The 20,469-nt window shown below is 34.9% G+C and overlaps 1 protein-coding gene across 2 annotated transcripts; it reads left to right on the forward strand.

The window, feature by feature from the left end:
• Nucleotides 1–3,574: 3,574 nt before the first annotated feature.
• LOC128243233 (myogenesis-regulating glycosidase-like) lies at nt 3,575–20,009 on the forward strand. 2 transcript variants are annotated; one of them, XM_052960852.1, is made up of 5 exons: nt 3,575–3,656; nt 4,983–5,052; nt 6,057–7,798; nt 8,328–8,589; nt 11,029–20,009. In XM_052960852.1, exons 2-4 carry the CDS (start codon nt 5,018–5,020, stop codon nt 8,585–8,587), a joined length of 2,037 nt encoding a protein of 678 aa, XP_052816812.1. In that variant the 5' UTR covers nt 3,575–3,656; nt 4,983–5,017; the 3' UTR covers nt 8,588–8,589; nt 11,029–20,009. The 2 variants fall into 2 exon arrangements, with proteins under 2 accessions (XP_052816812.1, XP_052816810.1); XM_052960850.1 differs by having other exon boundaries at nt 8,328–20,009.
• Nucleotides 20,010–20,469: the final 460 nt, after the last annotated feature.

Raw genomic sequence — 20,469 nt, forward strand, 5'->3', positions numbered from 1 at the left:
CAAAGTGGCAACTATATGCTCTCCTTTCGGGGAGCATAAAATAATGTTTGTAATGCCTCAATATGTATATGATATATGTCATCATGCTTTTTGTCATGTATTTGTAACATGAGTTTTTATGTTTAACATGCCGAAATTTCGAAGATGAAAGAAAAAAATCATTCATCGATAACATTGGAAACATCCAAATTTGATAAAGTTTGATGAATTATTCAAGACACGCAATACAAAATGCTTTATATGTTGTCAAAGTTTAAGAAATCAAATTAAGATCTAATCTATAAACATGATATTCCAACCTTCGAAAATATTCCTAACTCGTGCACCCATACGTGAATCACAATATTGGTGACGTTTTATCAATCAACTATGTAAATATTCCCTGATCAATGTTTCACAATATAACCCATTGCCTTATTCCTGCACGTGTGGGTATTACTACCAACCAATGATATAAGCAAAGCACTTAAAGCGCTTCAGCCTGCTACGTTTAGTGAGAAAAGCTGAAGAGCACATGGTTGTGTGCCGACACCATAAACTAAAATTACACGGCACCCTGTTATTGGATCGATTTGTGTGCAAGTGTAAGCTTGATGCAAAGTATCAAAGACGCCGCTAATGTTTTTTTGAAACATAACTAAAAGGAAGCAGGTGGTGCAGTTCACCAGCATACCAAGTTTGAGGAACCTGTATACAATACATCTGTATACTTCCTGTCACAACGATCTTGTCATTTGACCCACTGACCTCAAAAGCCAAAGGTTTCATCTGCTGGTCATTACAAACCTGCCTACAAAGTTCGAGGTCCTCGGGCAAAGGCGGTTTTTTTTCTTCAAATATTGATCGAAAACTGATACTCATGACCAACTTGACCTTTTATCCACTGTCCTCAAAATAATAATGTTTGATCAGCTAGTCATGACTAATCATACTACAAAGTCTGATGTCCCTGAGCCAAAGTGTTCTTCAGATATTGAGTGTAAACCGAATTTCAACTGAAGGTCACCACGACCTTGACCTTTGACCCACTGACCTCAAAATCAATAGAGTTTATACAATGGTCATGTCCTACCTACCTAGAACGTTTAATATCCCTGAGCCTAAGTGTGCTTCATATAATATTGAACGGAAACCGATTTTCAGCTGAAGGTAATCTGAAGGTCATCATGACATTGACCTTTGACCAACTTACCTCAGAACCAAAAGGCTTTATCTGCTGGTCATGACAAGCCAGGACCTATGCGTTCTTCAGATGTTGATCGGAAACCGTGGGGACGGGATGGATGAACGGACAGACGATCAGATTGATGTTTGCCACCCTTTGGAGCGTAAATATCCCAGGTACTAGTAATACAAATAATAATAAACTTAAGGCTTACTGGGTTTAGTATTGAGCTTAGTGTGTCACTTGTAAGCTTTGGATGAATACATTCGAGATGATAAGGGGTTTGATGATAGAAATGAAGCTGGTATTCATAAAACATCTTAAGTAATTTCTTAACTTAATTCGCTAGCGCTTATTGGTCATTTGCTCGCTTGCCCTACTGCGTTCATAAAGCATTGCCCTACTGCGTTCATAAAGCATAAACGCAAAAAAAATGCGATCAATACTTATATTTACATTTTCAAAGAAATATTCATTGAGATTACCCTCTGCAACTGATTATTTTTTAATAGTGTAACATACAAGATACGTTTGTATAAAAGAATAGCTGATTTTGTAACGTCGTATAGCACTGGTTAGCATTGAAATAATAGTAGTATTAGTGACCATCTTCACACACTGAATACCATATTGCTTTATATATTAATATTTTTCATATTTTAACCAAGATATTATTCATTTATTTAAAATAATCATTCCTTCAATGTTATTTTCATAAAATAAGGTATAAACAAAATAAATAAGCTAAAATAGCTTAATTTGAAAAAACTGGAGGTTATAAGACGCTCATGTCTATTTCATAGTTGGGTTACGGTTTTCACATTGTAATTTTCATACTGTTATATGTAATGAATTGTCAATGAACATTCAAGTTCACCCATTTAATAAAAAAACAAAACATCCTCCGAAACTTCATTTTCTGAGCTTTGTTTAACCGAATCGTATGGTTCGTAATGCAAGCAAGAAAATGTAGCCTGTGAGTTTTCGGAAAGAGGTGAAATACCCTTTTAATGTGTCCAAAGGTTTTTGATAACGGTATTTATATAAGACATACGTTATTTTGTATATTGCTGTTTCTTTTTTCTTTTATCAGTGTATACAATTGTATGTTTGGAAAGGTTTTTTTTATCAAACACATTTTACAGATTTATTTTACAATAACAATTTTGGATTTTTGGATGGTCCAGTTTGATCATGTGACCCTCAATAAAGATGTTTATCAAGGTGTTTCATAACTTCAGTGGACTGGCTATTAATTTAGACTGGGAGTAGGATTATTATTGGTCCCAGATTAAGAAGAGTAACGCTATCATAACAAACACTTTTGCTTTTAATATAATCAAAACAGAATGGTAACAATTATCATAAAAATCCAGATTGTGACGTCGTCAAAATTAAGCAGTAGTAAGATACGAAATATCTAGAAGATCAGATTGTGTTTGTTCAGAACTTTTTAATTTACAGGCGTGTAGGAAGGAAAGTGACATTGGGGCCGCGGAAGGGGTGGGCTCTCGAGGGGTGTCCCCTACCGTCGAGATTTTTTTTCAATTTTAAACATAGAAATACTCGATTTCCAGTGAGTTCAGGTTTTATTTTCATATTTTTATCTAAACCTTTTTCGGTTAAAATAGTTGATAGATATAAAACTATTATCGTTTAGTAGCATTTATTCATATTTGCGCAGTCTCACAATGTATGTTAAATAACAAATTAGCGCAGTTTACCTCTTCATAGTGAAGCCACGAGTGACTTTGGAACCATTGCGTGTTGAATGCCATGTGTTCAGTTTTTTAGTGCCAAAAGATCTCTTTGGAAATTTAAAACTTTTAGGCTGATTTGGAACGTCCATTTTAAAGTCAAAATTTAATGTGATGAGTTTGAAATAATACATATCGTTGGCTATTGTCTTAATTATTGCCTCTTCTTTCACTTACCCGTCTTTAAAAATCCGCCGACTGTTTTCACGCCATTCACACGCCAATTAGCTAGATGGTCACAGGTTTAATTATGACATGGTGACCTGTTTATTCAATATCGTGTCAAACTGGTATTGATCTATATGCGCGTAGTTTTATTTCAAATGCGATTATTAAGAAAATCGGTATCAAATATTCGCGGCCCCATTGTCGTTACTAGCCAGAATATTGGGGCCGCGGTCGCGGCCCCTGCGGCCCCAGCTCCTACGCGCCTATAAAAAGTTCTGAACAAACACAAACTGATCTTACACATTTGTTTTGTGAAACACACATACATACTTCTAATGTATGATTTACATAGGTTAAAATTGATAAAGATAGATTGTAAAAAGCAAAATTATTCAACCCTTTCTGCCCTAAGGGTGCTTAGCCGCCGAAGCGAAACCGGTAAACTCGATTTAATGTGTAAAACCTCAGGCTCAGAAATGCCGATCAAGCGTGTCGTACTAAAATCAACAAAACCAACAAAACCGGGTTTCCGTTTGTATCCAGGTTATCCACCAAGAATTCTTAAGGTAAGATCTTTAATTGATTAAAACCACATTGAAAAAACATAAAATGTCTAAGAAGTTTTACTAAAATTCTTGTCTGAATAATAATTAAGTCAAGAAGCAATATATTTTCGCGTCTTGGTCTGTCAATTTCAAGATTCGCCAACTTCGGGAAAACAGGTTCTTTGTCAAAAGAAAACCTGACCACTCAATTTTTAATATAATGATACAGTCCACTCTATGTGAAACCCCTCAACCGCGTTAACTTAAAGGGCTTTATTCGTTAAACACATATATACGTTGAGTTTGGCTGAATTGACCTGACACCATCACCATTTCATCCATAATGTTCAAAACTTGATTGGTTGGAAAGCTTTTGTATCTCCCCTCAATGGGCGACTAGTCTTGTCTTGTCCTGTGAATTGGTTCTAGTTTGACTATCGATAATCAGTTCCACTCAAGTAACTGATTACTTATAGTAAAATCAGATTTTGACAAGACCTTTATTGTAGTTTTGTTTTTGTGCAATAACTCGTAATCCTTAACTATGCTTAAGGTATGTGTATATTTGAAGTTATTTAGTGTTGTTGTTGCTTTCTTTGTTAAAGCTGCCCTCTCACAGATTTACTGCTCTGATAATTCTTTGATTTTTTGTCTTGGAGCGAGCCATTTTGGGCGTAAATATGTGCAAACCAGTGATCTAAGACTGCTGACAAAAGATCAGATTGCAGATTTTCATACTTCTGTTTGAAAATTAATGTTTTATGGCTAAAAGTATTTCTAACGTTTTAAGAAAAATGCATAAACACCAATGTTTTTAACTTTAATATGAAAATCTGCGATCTGAATTTTGTCACAAGTCTTATAACACTGGTTCCGATGCATTTTCGAAAAAATGTGCACAATCCAAGACAAAAAATAAAAAAAGTTGTCAAAACGTTCAATCTGTGAGAGTGCAGCTTTAACAATAACAACTGAACACTTCAGAGTGTATAAATGAACTCAGAGGAGAAAATTGGCAGACATTAATTAAATGCAAATAATGAGAGGAAAGAAGAAAAACAACTCTCCGGTTAATCCTCAATTATGATAAAATTCAATCATTGGTCGATTTCAGGCCCAACCAATCAATATTCGATTATAATTGATCATCGGAAGATCACTATTTGATACCTTTCTTTAATTATCCAAATATAATAGAGAGCCTTGTGAAGTTATCCAGAGAAAACCAAATCACTTACAAAAAAAAGGGTTAAGTTTATGAATATGTTTTAATTTTAGATAGTTTTCACTGACTTAAAATGACAATAAATGTTGTCCTTTTTCTTAACTTAAAAAAATATATTTCAGCAATGAAGTATTTGCTTGGCTGAACAACATTCAGGATGCTGAATTTACACTGGCGGAGGCTGCGGTCCAAGTATAGAATATTTTCACACCAATCATCTATAATCATATGTGGTTAAAAATATAAATAATTATGTAAATATATGTTTGAAATATGTGGATAAAAATGGATAAAATACTATGTACAATCATGTCCATACACAATATTATGTGTTCAGAACTATTTATTATTATCATGAAATTGTTATGGAGGAATTTGGGTGATGTGGTTGTAGTGGAATAAGTGTTGACCTCCCACTTAAAAGGATGTGGGTCAGTGATTTTTTTGGAATTATTTTTATCGCCTTTGCCTTGCAAATTTGGAAAAAAAGTCGACTTCGGGAAAAATACTAAATCTGGCCAAAATAGTTATATAATGGCAAATATACATGTTTTCACTTTTTTATGCATATATTATGCTGATAAAGAGATACGCTTTTTTACTCATTGAGAACAGAATGTGCACCCTCTTGCCTTCAAAGAATTAAATGCTTAAGATGATCAAATATTTCATTGCTTCTAATTAAAACTTTTAATATGATTATGGATCTGAGAAACTTTACATATTTTGTAGTTGAAACCTAATATTATTTCAAATTTCTAACATCTTCTATGAAATTCATAATGCTTTAATTATTCACTTCCGGATTCAATATGTCCTTTTGTCCCTCAGCACCCTGTCCCTTTTCTGTAGCACCCTGTCCCTTTTCTGTAGCACCCTGTCCCTTTTCTGTAGCACCCTGTCCCTTTTCTGTAGCACCCTGTCCCTTTTCTGTAGCACCCTGTCCCTTTTCTGTAGCACCCTGTCCCTTTTCTGTAGCACCCTGTCCCTTTTCTGTAGCACCCTGTCCCTTTTCTGTAGCACCCTGTCCCTTTTCTGCAGAACCCTGTCCCTTTTCTGCAGCACCCTGTCCCTTTTCTGTAGCACCATGTCCTTTTTCTGCAGCACCCTGTCCTTTTTCTGCAGCACCCTGTCCTTTTTAAAACCAGGCTAAAAGCCTTTAAACCTTTAATAACTTGAGAGAACTTTGTTTCCAGATATCCATGGATACAGCTGCTGAAATCTTGGCGTTGCTGGCTGATGATTGTGTTCACCGCTGTGCTGTTATTTTATGCGTGTGCCTCGTATGGCCAGTCACCAAACATGTTTCAGGCACTACAGACCATCTCAATGGTCTGGGTCGGGGATATCGAGTTTGACTTCCTCACAGGGCTTTATTTTCTGAAACAAGGTAAAGATGTGTACCTGAGAGGCTCCATGCCGGACGCCCAACAGATGGATGGAAGGCCTGTCCACTGTGGAGACTACAACAAAAGTCATCATCTCTGCGCCTCATGGATTCCGAAGGTTAAACTCGAAGTAGAACTTCACACCGATGAACATGCTGTGTGCCATACATTGACCTGGTCTGCAGGGTATGATAACTACAAACCACACACTTGCTTTTCAATGTCGGACACAAACTGGTATGGTGGATCATTGTTTTCGGATCAGAAATGGCCTCTGAACAAAGTAGACTTACCTTTTCAAGCTTATAGAACCAGGAATCTTGAGAATAGTGTAAGTGGTGAAAATTTGGTGGGAAATGTATTAGACTGGTTTTGGATTAACTCACACGGGGTTGCTGTGATTGTGGACAGTAGTTACCCTTTGCATGTAAGCATAAACCAGCCTGATAAACTTCTATGTTTCTATTCACAGTCAGATTATATGAGTGTTTTGCAGTATAAAGTTTGTAAAGCTGGCAATCTGAAAAAAATCCATAGATATGTGTTGAGTAAATTCGTTCATTTACCGATGCAGCTTCCGAAAGATGAGGTCTTCCAGAAACCTATATGGTCCACATACCCAATGTATAAAAACTCAGTGAATCAAGAGAATCTTCTGACATTTTCCAAAGATGTAATGGACAAGGAGCTTGAAAGAGGTGTCATGGATATCCATGATGTCGCCCTATCTCTTTTTAACAGTGATCCTTTCGCTAGGACAAAGTTTATGAATTCTCATCAGTCTTTAATGTATGTGAGGGATTATGGTTTTGAAACTTTCCTTTCAGTGTCACCTTTTGTAAACGTATCAATGAAGACTTTCAATGAGTCCGTATTTCTTAAAGACTCCTACAACAATCCGATAGTGCTTGATTACCACGGAATAAAGACCTATGTGATTGACTTACTTTCAGAACATACTTATAATTGGTTCGTAGAGCAGTTGAAGGGTATACTCGTTCAGTTTGGACTTGATGGATATCATTTAACTGGAGGCGAAATGGAATACTTAGAATTTAATGTGGAAAAACATTTTAAGACCAATAATATCAATATAGAATTATATGCAAAGAGATACAGTAGCATTGCTCAGAAGTTTTATACTAAAACAATTTCATCTTTCGCTGTTCAAAGCCAAAGAAGTGCAGTGATAGTTCAAATATCTAGTAATGTGTCGTCATGGACAAGTAAAGGTGGAATTAACTCTGTCATTCCCTCAGTATTAACTTTAGGTATTTTGGGGTACCCTTATGTGATACCAAACATTGTGGGAGGGCCTGGGGTTTATAAAACCAACTCATCGAGCTCAGAGGGTAATCTCGGTGTTCCAGACAGGGAGTTATACATACGTTGGCTGTCTCTGGCTGCATACATGCCATGTATGGCGTTCTCGTTTCCACCATGGATGTACAGTGAGGAGGTGATGCAGATTGCCAAGAAGTTCATTGATGTTCATAAGAATGTTGTGGCTCCTCATGTTATCAAAGCTGCCAGGGAGTATGAGTCCACTGGTGAGTGAATACTTGCACACTAAGACTTTACAAGAGTCATACATTATTAAAGAAATGTACAAATGTATATGCTTACAGAATAATGTATATGCTTACAGAATAACTCCTGGGGCATTATACATGTATATTAGCCTTTTTATATTATTGGGTACTGGGTGAATTACGGTATGTATTTAAGGGATTGAAAGATATTGATAAGATCAGAAGCACATTGAGTACAATTTTCCCATCTGGATTATGTGGCCACCTGTTATAAGCAGCCACTTTGACCTTTTCCCAAAGGTGGCCGCTTAACACAGGTTTAACTGTATTTTCAAAACCTACATACAAAATGTAGATGTTTTTTAATTATACATGTCTTGTCAAGACAGCCACCTGTGTGTGACATGTATGATGATGTTCAACCATCATTGCCAATTACAATTTTGATAAATATACAACAATAATTGTTACATGATAAAAAAATAACAGGTATATGTACCTGAACATTTGGTGCAACAGTAATGAATATAGACCTTCATTCTTTCAGGTGCCCCAGTGATAAGGCCACTATGGTGGTCAGACCCGATAGACCCAGGGCTGCAGACCGTTGATGATCAGTTCACAGTTGGTGACGACTTGCTAGTCGCACCTGTGCTGTCCTTGGGGCAAACCCATCGGGATGTTCTGCTGCCGCATGGGCGTTGGCGAGATGAGCTCTCTGGGAAGGAGGTGGAAGGGAAAACCATGCTGCAAGGAGTTCACGTGCCGCTTGGCCAGATAGCTACATACACACGTGTCAAAACTTAAGTGTCAGTACTTCATGTTTGTGTTTTATAATGTTCACTGACAGTCATATGTTAGATAGATGCATTTACCCTTTTATCTGTTTCAAAACTTGTCAGCTTGTTGTATGGCGTTATTGTGATCTTTGGCTCAAATATTAATCAAACTTTGTTTAAAACTCATTATTCCATTATAGATACTTACAAACTTAAATATCATCCGCTAATTTGTAGTTTATTCTCTAAGTAATGCTAATATTTTGATAAGTTTGATTTTCATGCGAAGAAAGAAGTGTTTCTCTTGTCATCTGTTAGAATTGATGATTGAACAAATATGTGTCAGATAAGCAATGATTATTCGTGTTGAGAATTTTCAACCAGGTTTTCAACGAAAACCGGGTTGTTAGAATGAGGTGGTCGTTGGGTGGACGGGCGGGCGGGCGTCAAACATTGGTTTCTGTTAAATAACTTTAGTTAGCATTGATAGATATTGATGAAACTTGGTGTGTAGGTAGCTTATGGGAAGAGCTAGCTTGGGATTGCTTTTGAGGGGGTGGGGCTAAGGTCAAGGTCACTGTTACTAAAATAGAAAAATGGTTTCTGCCCAATAACTTTAGTTAGCATTGATAGATATTGACGAAACTTGGTGTCTAAATTGCTTATGTGAAGAGTTAGCTTGGGAATGCTTTTGAGTGGGGATTGGCTAAGGTCAAGATCACTATTACTTAAAATAAAAAATGGTCAAGGTCACTGTTGCTTAAAATAGAAAAATGGTTTCTGCCCAATAACTTTAGTTAGCATTGACAGATATTGATAAAACTTGGTGTGTAGGTAGCTTATGTGAAGAGCTAGCTTGGGATTGCTTTTGAGGGGGTGGGGCTAAGGCCAAGGTCGCCTGTTACTAAAAATAGAAAAATGGTTTCTGCCCAATAACTTAAGTTAGGATTGATAGATATTGACGAAAGTTGGTGTGTTGGTAGCTTATGTGAAGAGAAAGCTTTGGATTGCTATTGAGTGGGGAGGGGCTAAGGTCAAGGTCACTGTAACTTAAAATAGAAAAATGGTTTCTGCCCAATAACTTTAGCTAGCATTGACCAATATTGATGAAACTTGGTGTGTAAGTTGCTTATGTGAAGAGCTAGCTTGGGATTGCTTTTGAGTGGGGAGGGGCTAAGGTCAAGGTCACTGTTACTAAAAATAGAAAAATGGTTTCTGCCCAATAACTTTAGTTAGGATTGACAGATACTGATGAAACTTGGTGTGTAGGTAGCATGTGAAGAGCTAGCTTGGGATTGCTTTTGAGTGGTGAGGGGCTAAGGTCAAGGTCACTGTACTAAAAATTTAAAAATGGTGTCCGCCCAATAACTTTAGTTAGCATTGATGGATATTGATAAAACTTGGTGTGTAGGTAGCTTATGTACAGAGCTAGCTTGGGATTGCTTTTGAGGGGGGTGGAGCTAAGGTCAAGGTCACTGTTCAGGGCTTTTTCTGCCCATTTTGGGAAAAAGACCCTAGACATTTTGGGAAATTTTGCGTCGTGAAAATGGGGAAATTGGGAAATTTTACAGTGAAGAGAAAAAGGTGTCTAGTCTCCTGTGAATTAGGAAATGATTTAATATTAGTTTTATTTTCCCTTTAAAAGACCCACATTGGCTGAAATATCAATCCTTGGGGTGTAAATATCTATTGCAATAAATCATGACAGATAATATTTCATATCTCTGAATGTGATGAAAATAAATGATTTCTGAGTTCAATTACCAAAAGAACTTCACATCACATAATTTATTAGGATGTTGAAAATGAACCAGTACAGGTAAAAATAATTTCTAAAAATATATATATATATATATATATTTTTTTTTTTTTGGATTGGGATTTTTTTCTGAAGATTGGGAAAAATATCTTATATTTTGCTTTGGTAATGGGTCCGATAGTCGGACCCGTGGGTACTATAGAAAAAGCCCTGCTGTTACTAAAATAGAAAAATGGTTTCTGCCCAATAACTTTAGTTAGGATTGATAGATATTGACGAATTTTGTTTGTAGGTACTAGTAGCTTATGTGAAGAGCAAGCTTGGAATTTCTTTTGAGGGGGGTGGGGTCAAGGTCACTATTACTGAAAATAGAAAAATGGTTTCTGCCGAATAACTTTAGTTAGCATTGACAGATATTGATGAAACATAGAGCGAAGGTAGCTTATGTGATGAGCTAGCTTGGGAGGTGGGGTCAAGGTCACTGTTCCTAAAAATAGAAAAATGTTTTTTTGCCCAACAACTTAGTTAGAATTGATGGATAGTGATGAATCTTAGTGTGAATATAGCGTATATGAAGCTGCAGATTGAACTTGCTCATACAAGAAATTAATTAGCTATAATTTCTGATTGCCCATAACAAAAACCTGGTTTCGTCGCATTGCGGCGCTTCTAGTTTTATTTAGATTAATTTTGCTATTTGTACATTGTAGAATTATAGACAATCATCAAAGGTTGTGATCGCTTGGGTAATTGTAGTTCTAGCACACAGGGCAATAAGGTAATAACTCCATACACAAAAGAAGTTGAGTCTGTCTTGTGCTTAGACCCTGAATTTTTGATTTTCATTTTCATTCATAATTGTTTATGTCATTTTCTATCTTAAGTCTTTTTCCTAAATGTGTGACTGTCTTGCTGGAGAATTTCTGAAAAACTTCCATTGACTGAACTAAAAATGCATACTTTTATGCTTAACTGAAATGCATACTTTTATGCTTTAATAACTTAAAGATGCACTCTTACTCCCACATAAGATTTACAACAATTAATAAAAATGTTTTAATATTCCAAAAAGGATGAATAAATATCGAAAACAATGGTTCTAATAAAGGATAACTAGTTTAACTTGAAAGAAATGAGCATAAAACATGGTATTTCTACCTTAGAAGACTATAGTAGATCACAGTAAATCTTTTAGCACTCACCAATCATTTAATATTTTTTGCAATTTCAGCTATTAAATACACAGTTACACTCTTGTTATCAGTAATTTATATTTTCCATAATTGCATTATTTAGTAAGTAGTTTAAGGTTTATCAGCCAAATTTATGATTGTTATACATGCATATGTATTAATTTTGAATAAGAGTGTCACTTTAAAATGCATACTTTTATGCCTGAAAATGCATACTACATGTGTATTATGCTTTTAATAACTGAAAATGCATACTTTTGTACTTCATAACTGAAATGCATACTTTTATGCTTAACTAAAAATGCATACTTTTATGTAAAAATCACTTAATCTTTTCTTTCAAATTGAGTATGAAAATGTTAAGAAATCAACTTAAGTTAGGAATTACCTTAAGTTGTTGTATGAATACTGCCCAAGGTATATTTACTGTTCAATTTATTTTGTATGACTTTTTTGCACTGTATAAATACTTTTATCACATTCAGGTTCTGTTGTATTTTAATGTATTCTAAATGTGCACATTATTATTGTTTTTAGCTCGACTATTCGAAGAATAAGGAGAGCTATACTACTCACCCAAGCGTCGGCGGTGGTGTCGGCTTCAGCGTCACACCTTGGTTAAGGTTTTGCGTGCAAGCACACATAGGTTAATATCTCAGCAACTACTTGAGGTTTTGCATTGAGACTTTATACAATGATACTCAACCATCCAACCTACTTAATTAACCAAGTTAGATAACTCTTGTTTGCATTTAATGCAAATAATAGGCCTTTATTATTTGACTTAGAAATTCTGGTTACGGTTTTGCGTGCAAGCATACTTAGGTTAATATCTCAGCAACTACTTGAAGTATTGCATTGAGACTTTATACAATGATTCTCAACCATCCAACCTACTTATTTAGATAGTTAAATAGTTAGATAACTCTAGTTTGCATTTAATGCAAATAATTGCCCTTTATTATTCGACTTAGAAATTCTTGAAAAGATCTTGCATGTTAGCACACAAAGGATAATATCTCAGCAACTACTTGATGTATTGCTTTGAGAGTTATACAATGGTATTCAACCACCCAACCTACTTGAATAACCAAGTTAGGTAACTGTATATTGCAAATAATGGCCCTCTATTATTAGACTTAGAAATTCTGGTTAAAATTTTGAGTGTAACCACATTTATGTTAATATCTCAGAGCATCATGTATTGCATTGAAATCTAATCTAACAGTGATCAATGCATGTTTTGCCAAAACTTTTCAATCCTTACACTGAAAAGCGGTAGAATAGTCGAGCGCGCTGTCTCTGTGACAGCTCTTGTTAGCTTTGGAACATTACTCTCTTAGCATATTATAATATCAATTTTATTCTAACCGTGTTGTCCAAATGTAGTCATTTTAAACAAAGTACAGCTGTGATAGTACTGGTACTCATGTAATGCAAAATTTTGAAAAATAGTTAGTGTATATGTATTGGTTTAAGCTTCTATATTAACTACTGTTTTACCAGTTATTCTTTGTGATACGATAATATTCTGTTCCAGTTTGTATGATTTACTTAAATGTCATTGTTGTTGTAATAATTCTGGCCTTAATTTAACTCTCTTTTTTTAAACCTCTTTTGTCCGATCATAATCAATATAAGACAATATGTGTATCAGATGAATGATTTGAGTTTAATAACCAGCCATGTCACCAAGGGCACATGCTCTGACTAAGGAAGCTTTTGTCCTATCATCACCAAACTTGGACAACATGTGTATGTGCAACTTGTCTCTGCTAGATTCAATATAATTATTTTGAGTTATGGCCCTTGAAATGAGTATTATTTCACAAATTTATGTTGTCCGCACTCTAACTGGTGATACGTTTGTCCATTCATCATCAGTCTTGGACAATATGATTGCGTTTGACTCAATATCACTGCCAGGTTTGAAAACAAGCACCAGTTACATCAGAGTTATGGCCCTTGAATTTGATTAAATTACTTTTTATTTCAAAATCTTTTAATTTTGTTTTGTTTTGCAACAGTTTTCCATTTTTGCATGATCAAATATTGATTTTGAATAAATTCATCTAGATGCAAATAGGCATAAAGGTTTCTACCATATGCATGAATATACCAACTTTTGATACTCCTACGCAACTTTTGTACTCAACTTTTGTACTTGTTTAGTTATTTTATTTTAATCTTTTTAACTACTTTGAAATCATTAACATTCGTGGGACATTAATGTTCGTGGTTTTCTTGGGTGGGGTGATCCATAAATTAGAGATCCCACGAAATATTGTCCTTTTATTCACTTTTTCAATTGCATTGTAATGTACATACTATGATATGTACGTACATAGTATATTCTTTAGAGAGGTCGCAGTATACAGCGGTGTACAGCGTAAATACCGAACTCACAGTATATCTTACTATAATTGTTTTGTTAATATATTATATTTGCCTTTAACAAATAACAAAATAAATCAATTCATTTTTTTAGCTCTACTGGCGAGCTTATGCGATGGTAATGTGTACGTAGTATGAGCATCCGTGCGTCTGTAAACAATTGCTTGTGAACATGATACAGTCTTCAGTTTTTATTGTATCTCGATGAAACTTGTACAGTATCTAGATATCCATTAGAGCTCGGTTCCTTTCGAAAACCAGCCAGATCCGCCCATGCATGCCTAGATTATGGCCCTTGATAGTATAAAAAATGCTATTGTGTAAACAATTGGTTGTGAACACGATACAGTCTTTAGTTTTGATTATATCTCGATGAAACTTGTACAGTATCTAGATATCCATTAAAGCTTGGTTCCTTTCGAAAACCAGCAAGATCCGCCCATGAATGCCTAGATTATGGGCCATGAAAGTTTTAAAGAAATGCTTTCTATTTTTAGCCAGGTCTGCATGAGCGAATTCTATTTTTAGCCAAGTTTACATGTATATGTTAATTCAAGTCTAGAGTTAAGGGAGACAATTTGCAAGTCTAGGATTTTGAGAGAAAATTTGCTTTTTGCTTCTGCAGTTGATTTTGTGAATTACTCTGCCTTGTTCTTGTTGAAAGCCCAAAGGCCATTTTTTAGCTTTAAGTTCTGTAGTTTGCGCATTCATCTTAAAGTGACACTCTTATTCAAAAACAATACCTACACATGTTTAACAAACATCAATTGTGACTGATAAACCTTTAACTACTTTCTAAATAATGCATATATGGAAAATAATAATTACTGATAACAATATTATAACCATGTATTTGATAGCTGAAAGCGCAAAAATATTAAATGATTGGTGAATGCTAAAAGATTTACTGTGGTCTACTATAGTCTCATAAGGTAGAAATACCCTGTTTTATGCTCATTTCTTTGAAATTAAGCTGGGTATCCGTCATGAGAACCTTTGTTTTTGACATTTGTTAATCCTTTTTGGAATATTAAAACAATATTATTAATTGTGGTAAATCTAATCTGTGAGTAAGAGTGCATCTTTAACAAAATTGGTTGTGAATATTTAAGTTATGCACCTGGTGTCATTACTGGCCACACCCAGGGTTCACAGGTTTGGTAAACATAAATCTGGAAAGGTTTGAAAATCTTTTTGTGTGTTCGTGCATCCATCTCAGCACAATTGATTGTGAATGTTTGTTCAAATTGATCAATGTTGTCCTAGGATGCCCTTGACTTTGACCTTTTGACCAACTTTTTTTAACTTTTAAAACTACAGAAAATTTTACTATGAGTACAGTTTTGAAAGCATTTTTTTTTTTAGATGACTTTTACTTGGCACATATTAAAATAGTTCATGCAACTAATCTGCTTACAATACTTTCTGGGCTCAGATGTTGAACGTGCTACGTTTTCAGGTAACCCAAACACAAAACATAAACTATATGTCTGTTGCCTTTTACCCATACATACATGCTCTGGATTGATATGACCACAAAAGCCATGCCAGTAGAGCATAGGCCCTTTTGGGCCTCTTGTTTATGAACAAAATGACAGAAACACGTGCTGTAATGTGTGCTTTACATGAAAATCTCCAGGTTTACAAGATGTGCGTGTTGAATAACGGTACTCTATTTTGTTCTTTAATGAAATATTTAATCGATTACATTGATCTGTGATCAGGGTGCATCTTCTTTTATGACCTAATTTTCCAATTAAATTGATAATTGACATGGGTATATGCACTAATTGGCATGTTGTACCACTATTGCACGAGTGTCATTAACCGTATGACGTAGAGGAGGGAAATCATGTGCCCAGCGCGTGGAGATTATGCAGACGATTTAGGACGATCGCAGTTTCAGATTTTTTTTTCAAAAATGAAAAACCATGAAAAAAGAATATTAATGATTTCACAGAAATTCTTTGTTCTTGACTGTATTATGTGCTTGTTACTTGTAATGCTTATTAGCACTAAACTGACTTTTATATACATAAGAATCCATATACATGTATGAACAAATCAAATTACATGTAATCAAGCATGAACATGAGCAATGAAAGTGGTTTTAAATTATCAGGGCATACTAATGCATTGTTGTCAATACATTTTGAAGCAGTTTGATGTTGTCTGCATAAAACATGATTGTTTTAGGGTCATATCAATAGTTAATAACTGCCTGCACTGATTTTGGGTCATATCAACAGTTGAATTACAGTCTGCACTGTTTTGGGTCATATCAACAGTTACATAACAGTCTGCACTGTTTTTGGGGTCATATCAACATTTAAATAAGAGCCTGCACTGTTTTTGGGTTATATCAACAGTTAAATAATAGCCCGCACTGTTTTGGGGTTATTTCAACAGTTAAATAACAGTCTGCACAGTTTTTGGGTTAAATCAACAGTTACATAACAGCCTGCAGTGTTTTTGGGGTCATATTAACAGTCAAATAACTGCCTGCACTGTTTTTGGGTCATATCAACTGTTGAATAACAGCCTGCAGTGCTTTTGGGTCACATCAATAGTTGAATAGTCTGCAGTGGTTTTGGGTCACATCAACAATGTTCTTCATAATTAGTAGTACATGGACTACTACTAATTATAATTTATTTAGGCATTGATCAAGCAAGATAAGGACAAAACAAACTGTCATTTCAAGGTGCAAAAAAATCATGGTCTAATTGCACTAGCTATATTTATCTTTGGTTGTTTTTTTGGTATGTTCCATCATTTTTTAAGGAAATAAAAAGTGATTGGAAATTGAAACAATACAACTGATAGGTCAGTGTCTTAACATTCCGCATAGCCCAGTGGTTTTATATAGGATTTTTAATCTAAAGTTCGATTCTGGCAAATATAAGTTTAAGGAATACTAGTTTTATTTCTGAGGATTCATTATTATCGACCCTAGTACCCTACAGTTAATTGTAAATGAATGACACTGCAACATAGGTAAGAGTCCGATGATAAATATGAACATAAAATTGGAAGTAAATTAAATGCAACAAAAAGAGATTAAAAATAAATGTAGGTCTCAAACTGGCAACCTCCAACATGCCGGCCCGTTGATCAAACCACTGAGCTATTCATGATGAAATAATTGTAATTATTGATTGATTTGGTATCAATGTTTTGTTCTGGTAAAACATACAGAAGGTATTGGGAAAGACTCAACTATGAATTTAGCTAGTGCATTAACTGTATAATGTACCTGTGACACAGACCTTTCAATTAATTGAACATAACTCGAATGCATTCCTGAACTGTGATATACGTGTACATGTAAAGGTTTTTGTCAGTCATCTTTCATTGAACACAGGTAATGTTTTAGTTTGATCTCATGGATATATGTTTTATGTTTGTCGTATGTCAATAAATTAGGAAGAGAAATTTACAGTCTCCAGGCTCCAATTTCTCGAAACTTTTTAAGCTTAACAGGCTTAAGTCGCTTATTTCAATTAGCCAAAATAAATACTAATAATGGATTTTGATAAATGAAAAATGGTATCTTCTAATTAGCATACAGATTTTTCTTATATAATTTCTAAAAACTCTTAAAGAAGTAAATATAAAGCATATTATAGAACAACAAGAATAGTGAGTTTAGCTTAATCCTGTTATAAAGAACTAAAGAAGTTTCGAGAAATTGGGGTCAGATTGTTTTAACTTCATTTGGTGCCATATGTATGTTAGGACATTTTGTAATTTTGGATTTTGGATTTTCGCAAATCATGTTGACTTTGTTCAGCCTCTTCTTTACATTTTTGCATTTGACGCTTAAAGCTGCACTCTCACAGATATACCATTTTTACAACTTTTTTTATTTTTTGTCTTGGAAAGAGCAAATTTTTGTGTAAATATCTGCAAACCAACGTTATTAGATTGCTGACAAAAAAACAGATCGTAGATTTTCAAATTTTCGTCAGAAAATTAATGTTTTATGGCTTATGTTTTATGGCTTAAACCACTACTAACGGTTTAAGAAAAATGCATAAAAAATCATTTTTTGACTTTCAATATAAAAATCTACGACCTAATTTTTGTCAGCAGTCTTATATAACTGGTTTTCATGGATTTTCGCAAAATTGGCTTGTTCCAAGACAAAAAATAAAAAAGTTGTCAAAATGTTCAATCTGTGAGAGTGCAGCTTTAATTCTTTTACCTGTAATACAGGCAGGCCTTTGTGTATGGTTTACAATTATAAATGTTGTGAATAAGAATTCTTTTTTTGTTTCTTATGTAGCCAGTTGTATAGAAATGCTGGTCAGAGATCATAATTTGTACCAATGATTTGTCTATAATTTTGAAAACTATATTTATTAAACATGTAGAACTTATGTTTAGAATATGTGTAAATATATGAAATTGAAAAACAAGATGAATTAGACAATCTTAGGTATTCATTGGAAAACTGTTCTGAAATATAATTAAACAAATATTGTCAAACTATTTCAGTATTATAACGTGTAACAATCTATGGAAGAGTATCAACCTATTAGCATTTAACCCTGGAAAGTTTGTCTTAGAAGTAGCATTTTGGTTTTCACATTGTATAACTATGTGGTAATATTCAACTGTGTTTTGTATTGTCTTATATTACTGTTTTTCATATATAGCATACACTTTTCAGTCCATGTATATGATTTCTATTGACTGTAATACAAGGATATACTATAATAAATACTATTATAAATAAGAAACCACATCATGCATGTTTCCCTGCAAGCCAGGATTTTGTTATTGTTCCCAGACCCCCAGCTGCAAGGTAGCCATTTTGTTATCGTGATTTGCCGTGAAGACCATGAGGCAAAACTGGTGGGCAAATAAAATAGGGTTAAGCCATGTGATGTCGTTTTTATGCCCCCCTTCGAAGAAGAGGGGTATATTGCTTTGCACATGTCGGTCAGTCGGTGTGTCGGTAGACCAAAGTTTGTCCGAGTGATAACTCAACAATCCCTGGACCTATTGTCATAAAACTTGACATTGAGGCTAGGCCTGACAAACAGACGACCTCTATTGCTTTAAGGGGTCATTGGGTCAAAGGTCAATGTCACAGTGACCTTAAATGATAAAAGGTTGTCTGAGTGATAACTCGAAAATGCCTGCACCCATGGCCCTCAAACTAGACTTTGAGGTTGGGCCTGACCAGTAGATGACCCCTATTGATTTTGTGGGTCATCCGGCCAAAGGTCAAAGTCACAGTGACCATAAATGATAAAAGGTTGTCGGAGTAATAACTTGACAATGCCTTCACCCATAGCCCTCAAAATATGACTGGAAGTTGGGCCTGACTAAAACGAAAACGTTAACAAAGCTTCTCCCAGTGACATCTCAATAATGCCTGGACCTATGATCACCAAACTTGAGATGGAGGCTTGACTGACCAATAGATGACCCCTTTAGAATTTAGGGGTCACTAGGTCAAAGGTCGCAGGGACCTTGAATGATAAAAGGTTGATTGAGTGATAACTCGACAATGACTGCATCCATGACCCTCAAACTTAACTTTGAGGTTTGGCCTGACCAGTAGATGACCCATTTTGATTTTGGGGGTCATAAGGCCAAAGGTCAAGGTTGGAGAGCCCTTGAATGATTAAAGGTTGTCCGAGACATAACTAACAATGCCTGCACCCATTGCCCTCAAACTTGACATTTAGGTTGAGGGTGACCAGTTGATGACCCCTATGGATTTTTATGTCATAGAGGATAAGGTCATGGTCATAACTCATATTCATCATTAAAATTTTATCATATTTACTTAATCCCTGCTGCAAAGAGGATACACTTTTTTATTTGCAAATATCAGTTATTATCAGTTATCAATTGAACTTGATTAAAAATCTGTACCTACTGTCCTCACACTTTGAATGGTCATAATCTTAAAACTGCCTCAATGCAATGTCAATGACAAATCAGCTTTCATTTTGGTCCATGTATATTTTATTCAATTGTCCAAGTAATCCTGACAACATTGTGCTCGGGGGGGGGGGGCATAATGTTTGACAAACATTTCTTGTTAAATATATAAAGATGCAATATAATAAAACCAAAATAATCAACATTTATGTTGTTCTCATTCCGCATTGCAAACATTACATCAAATGGAATTAGTATGATTTTCATGTGCTTGTAAGTTTAGCTTCTGCATGTGTTTCTATAATGATGATTTGCGATTTGGTCCACAAAATAGGTCGAGATTTACTTGATGTCTGCACGTCAATTAAAATGAATTTGTGAACAATACAAGTGCTTGTATTTTTGTGGAACTTGCTGACTAATCCACATGTTGATACATTTTGATTTGGGGTAACACTAGTTCGTCCATTTGTAAGTTGTTTAGACTACTAGTTTTACATGTAGCTGCAAGGGTTGCATACTCAGGGTATGCAAAAATGATATTAGATGAATGGTATTATAGGAATGACGTCACCATTTCGTCATATCTACTTCCGTTGTGTGGAAAATTCTCAATAAAAAACAAATGTTCTTATGATTGATAGACATGTTTTCACATGCTCA

Source organism: Mya arenaria, chromosome 8 (assembly GCF_026914265.1).
Source record: "Mya arenaria isolate MELC-2E11 chromosome 8, ASM2691426v1".
Lineage (NCBI taxonomy): Eukaryota > Metazoa > Mollusca > Bivalvia > Myida > Myidae > Mya > Mya arenaria.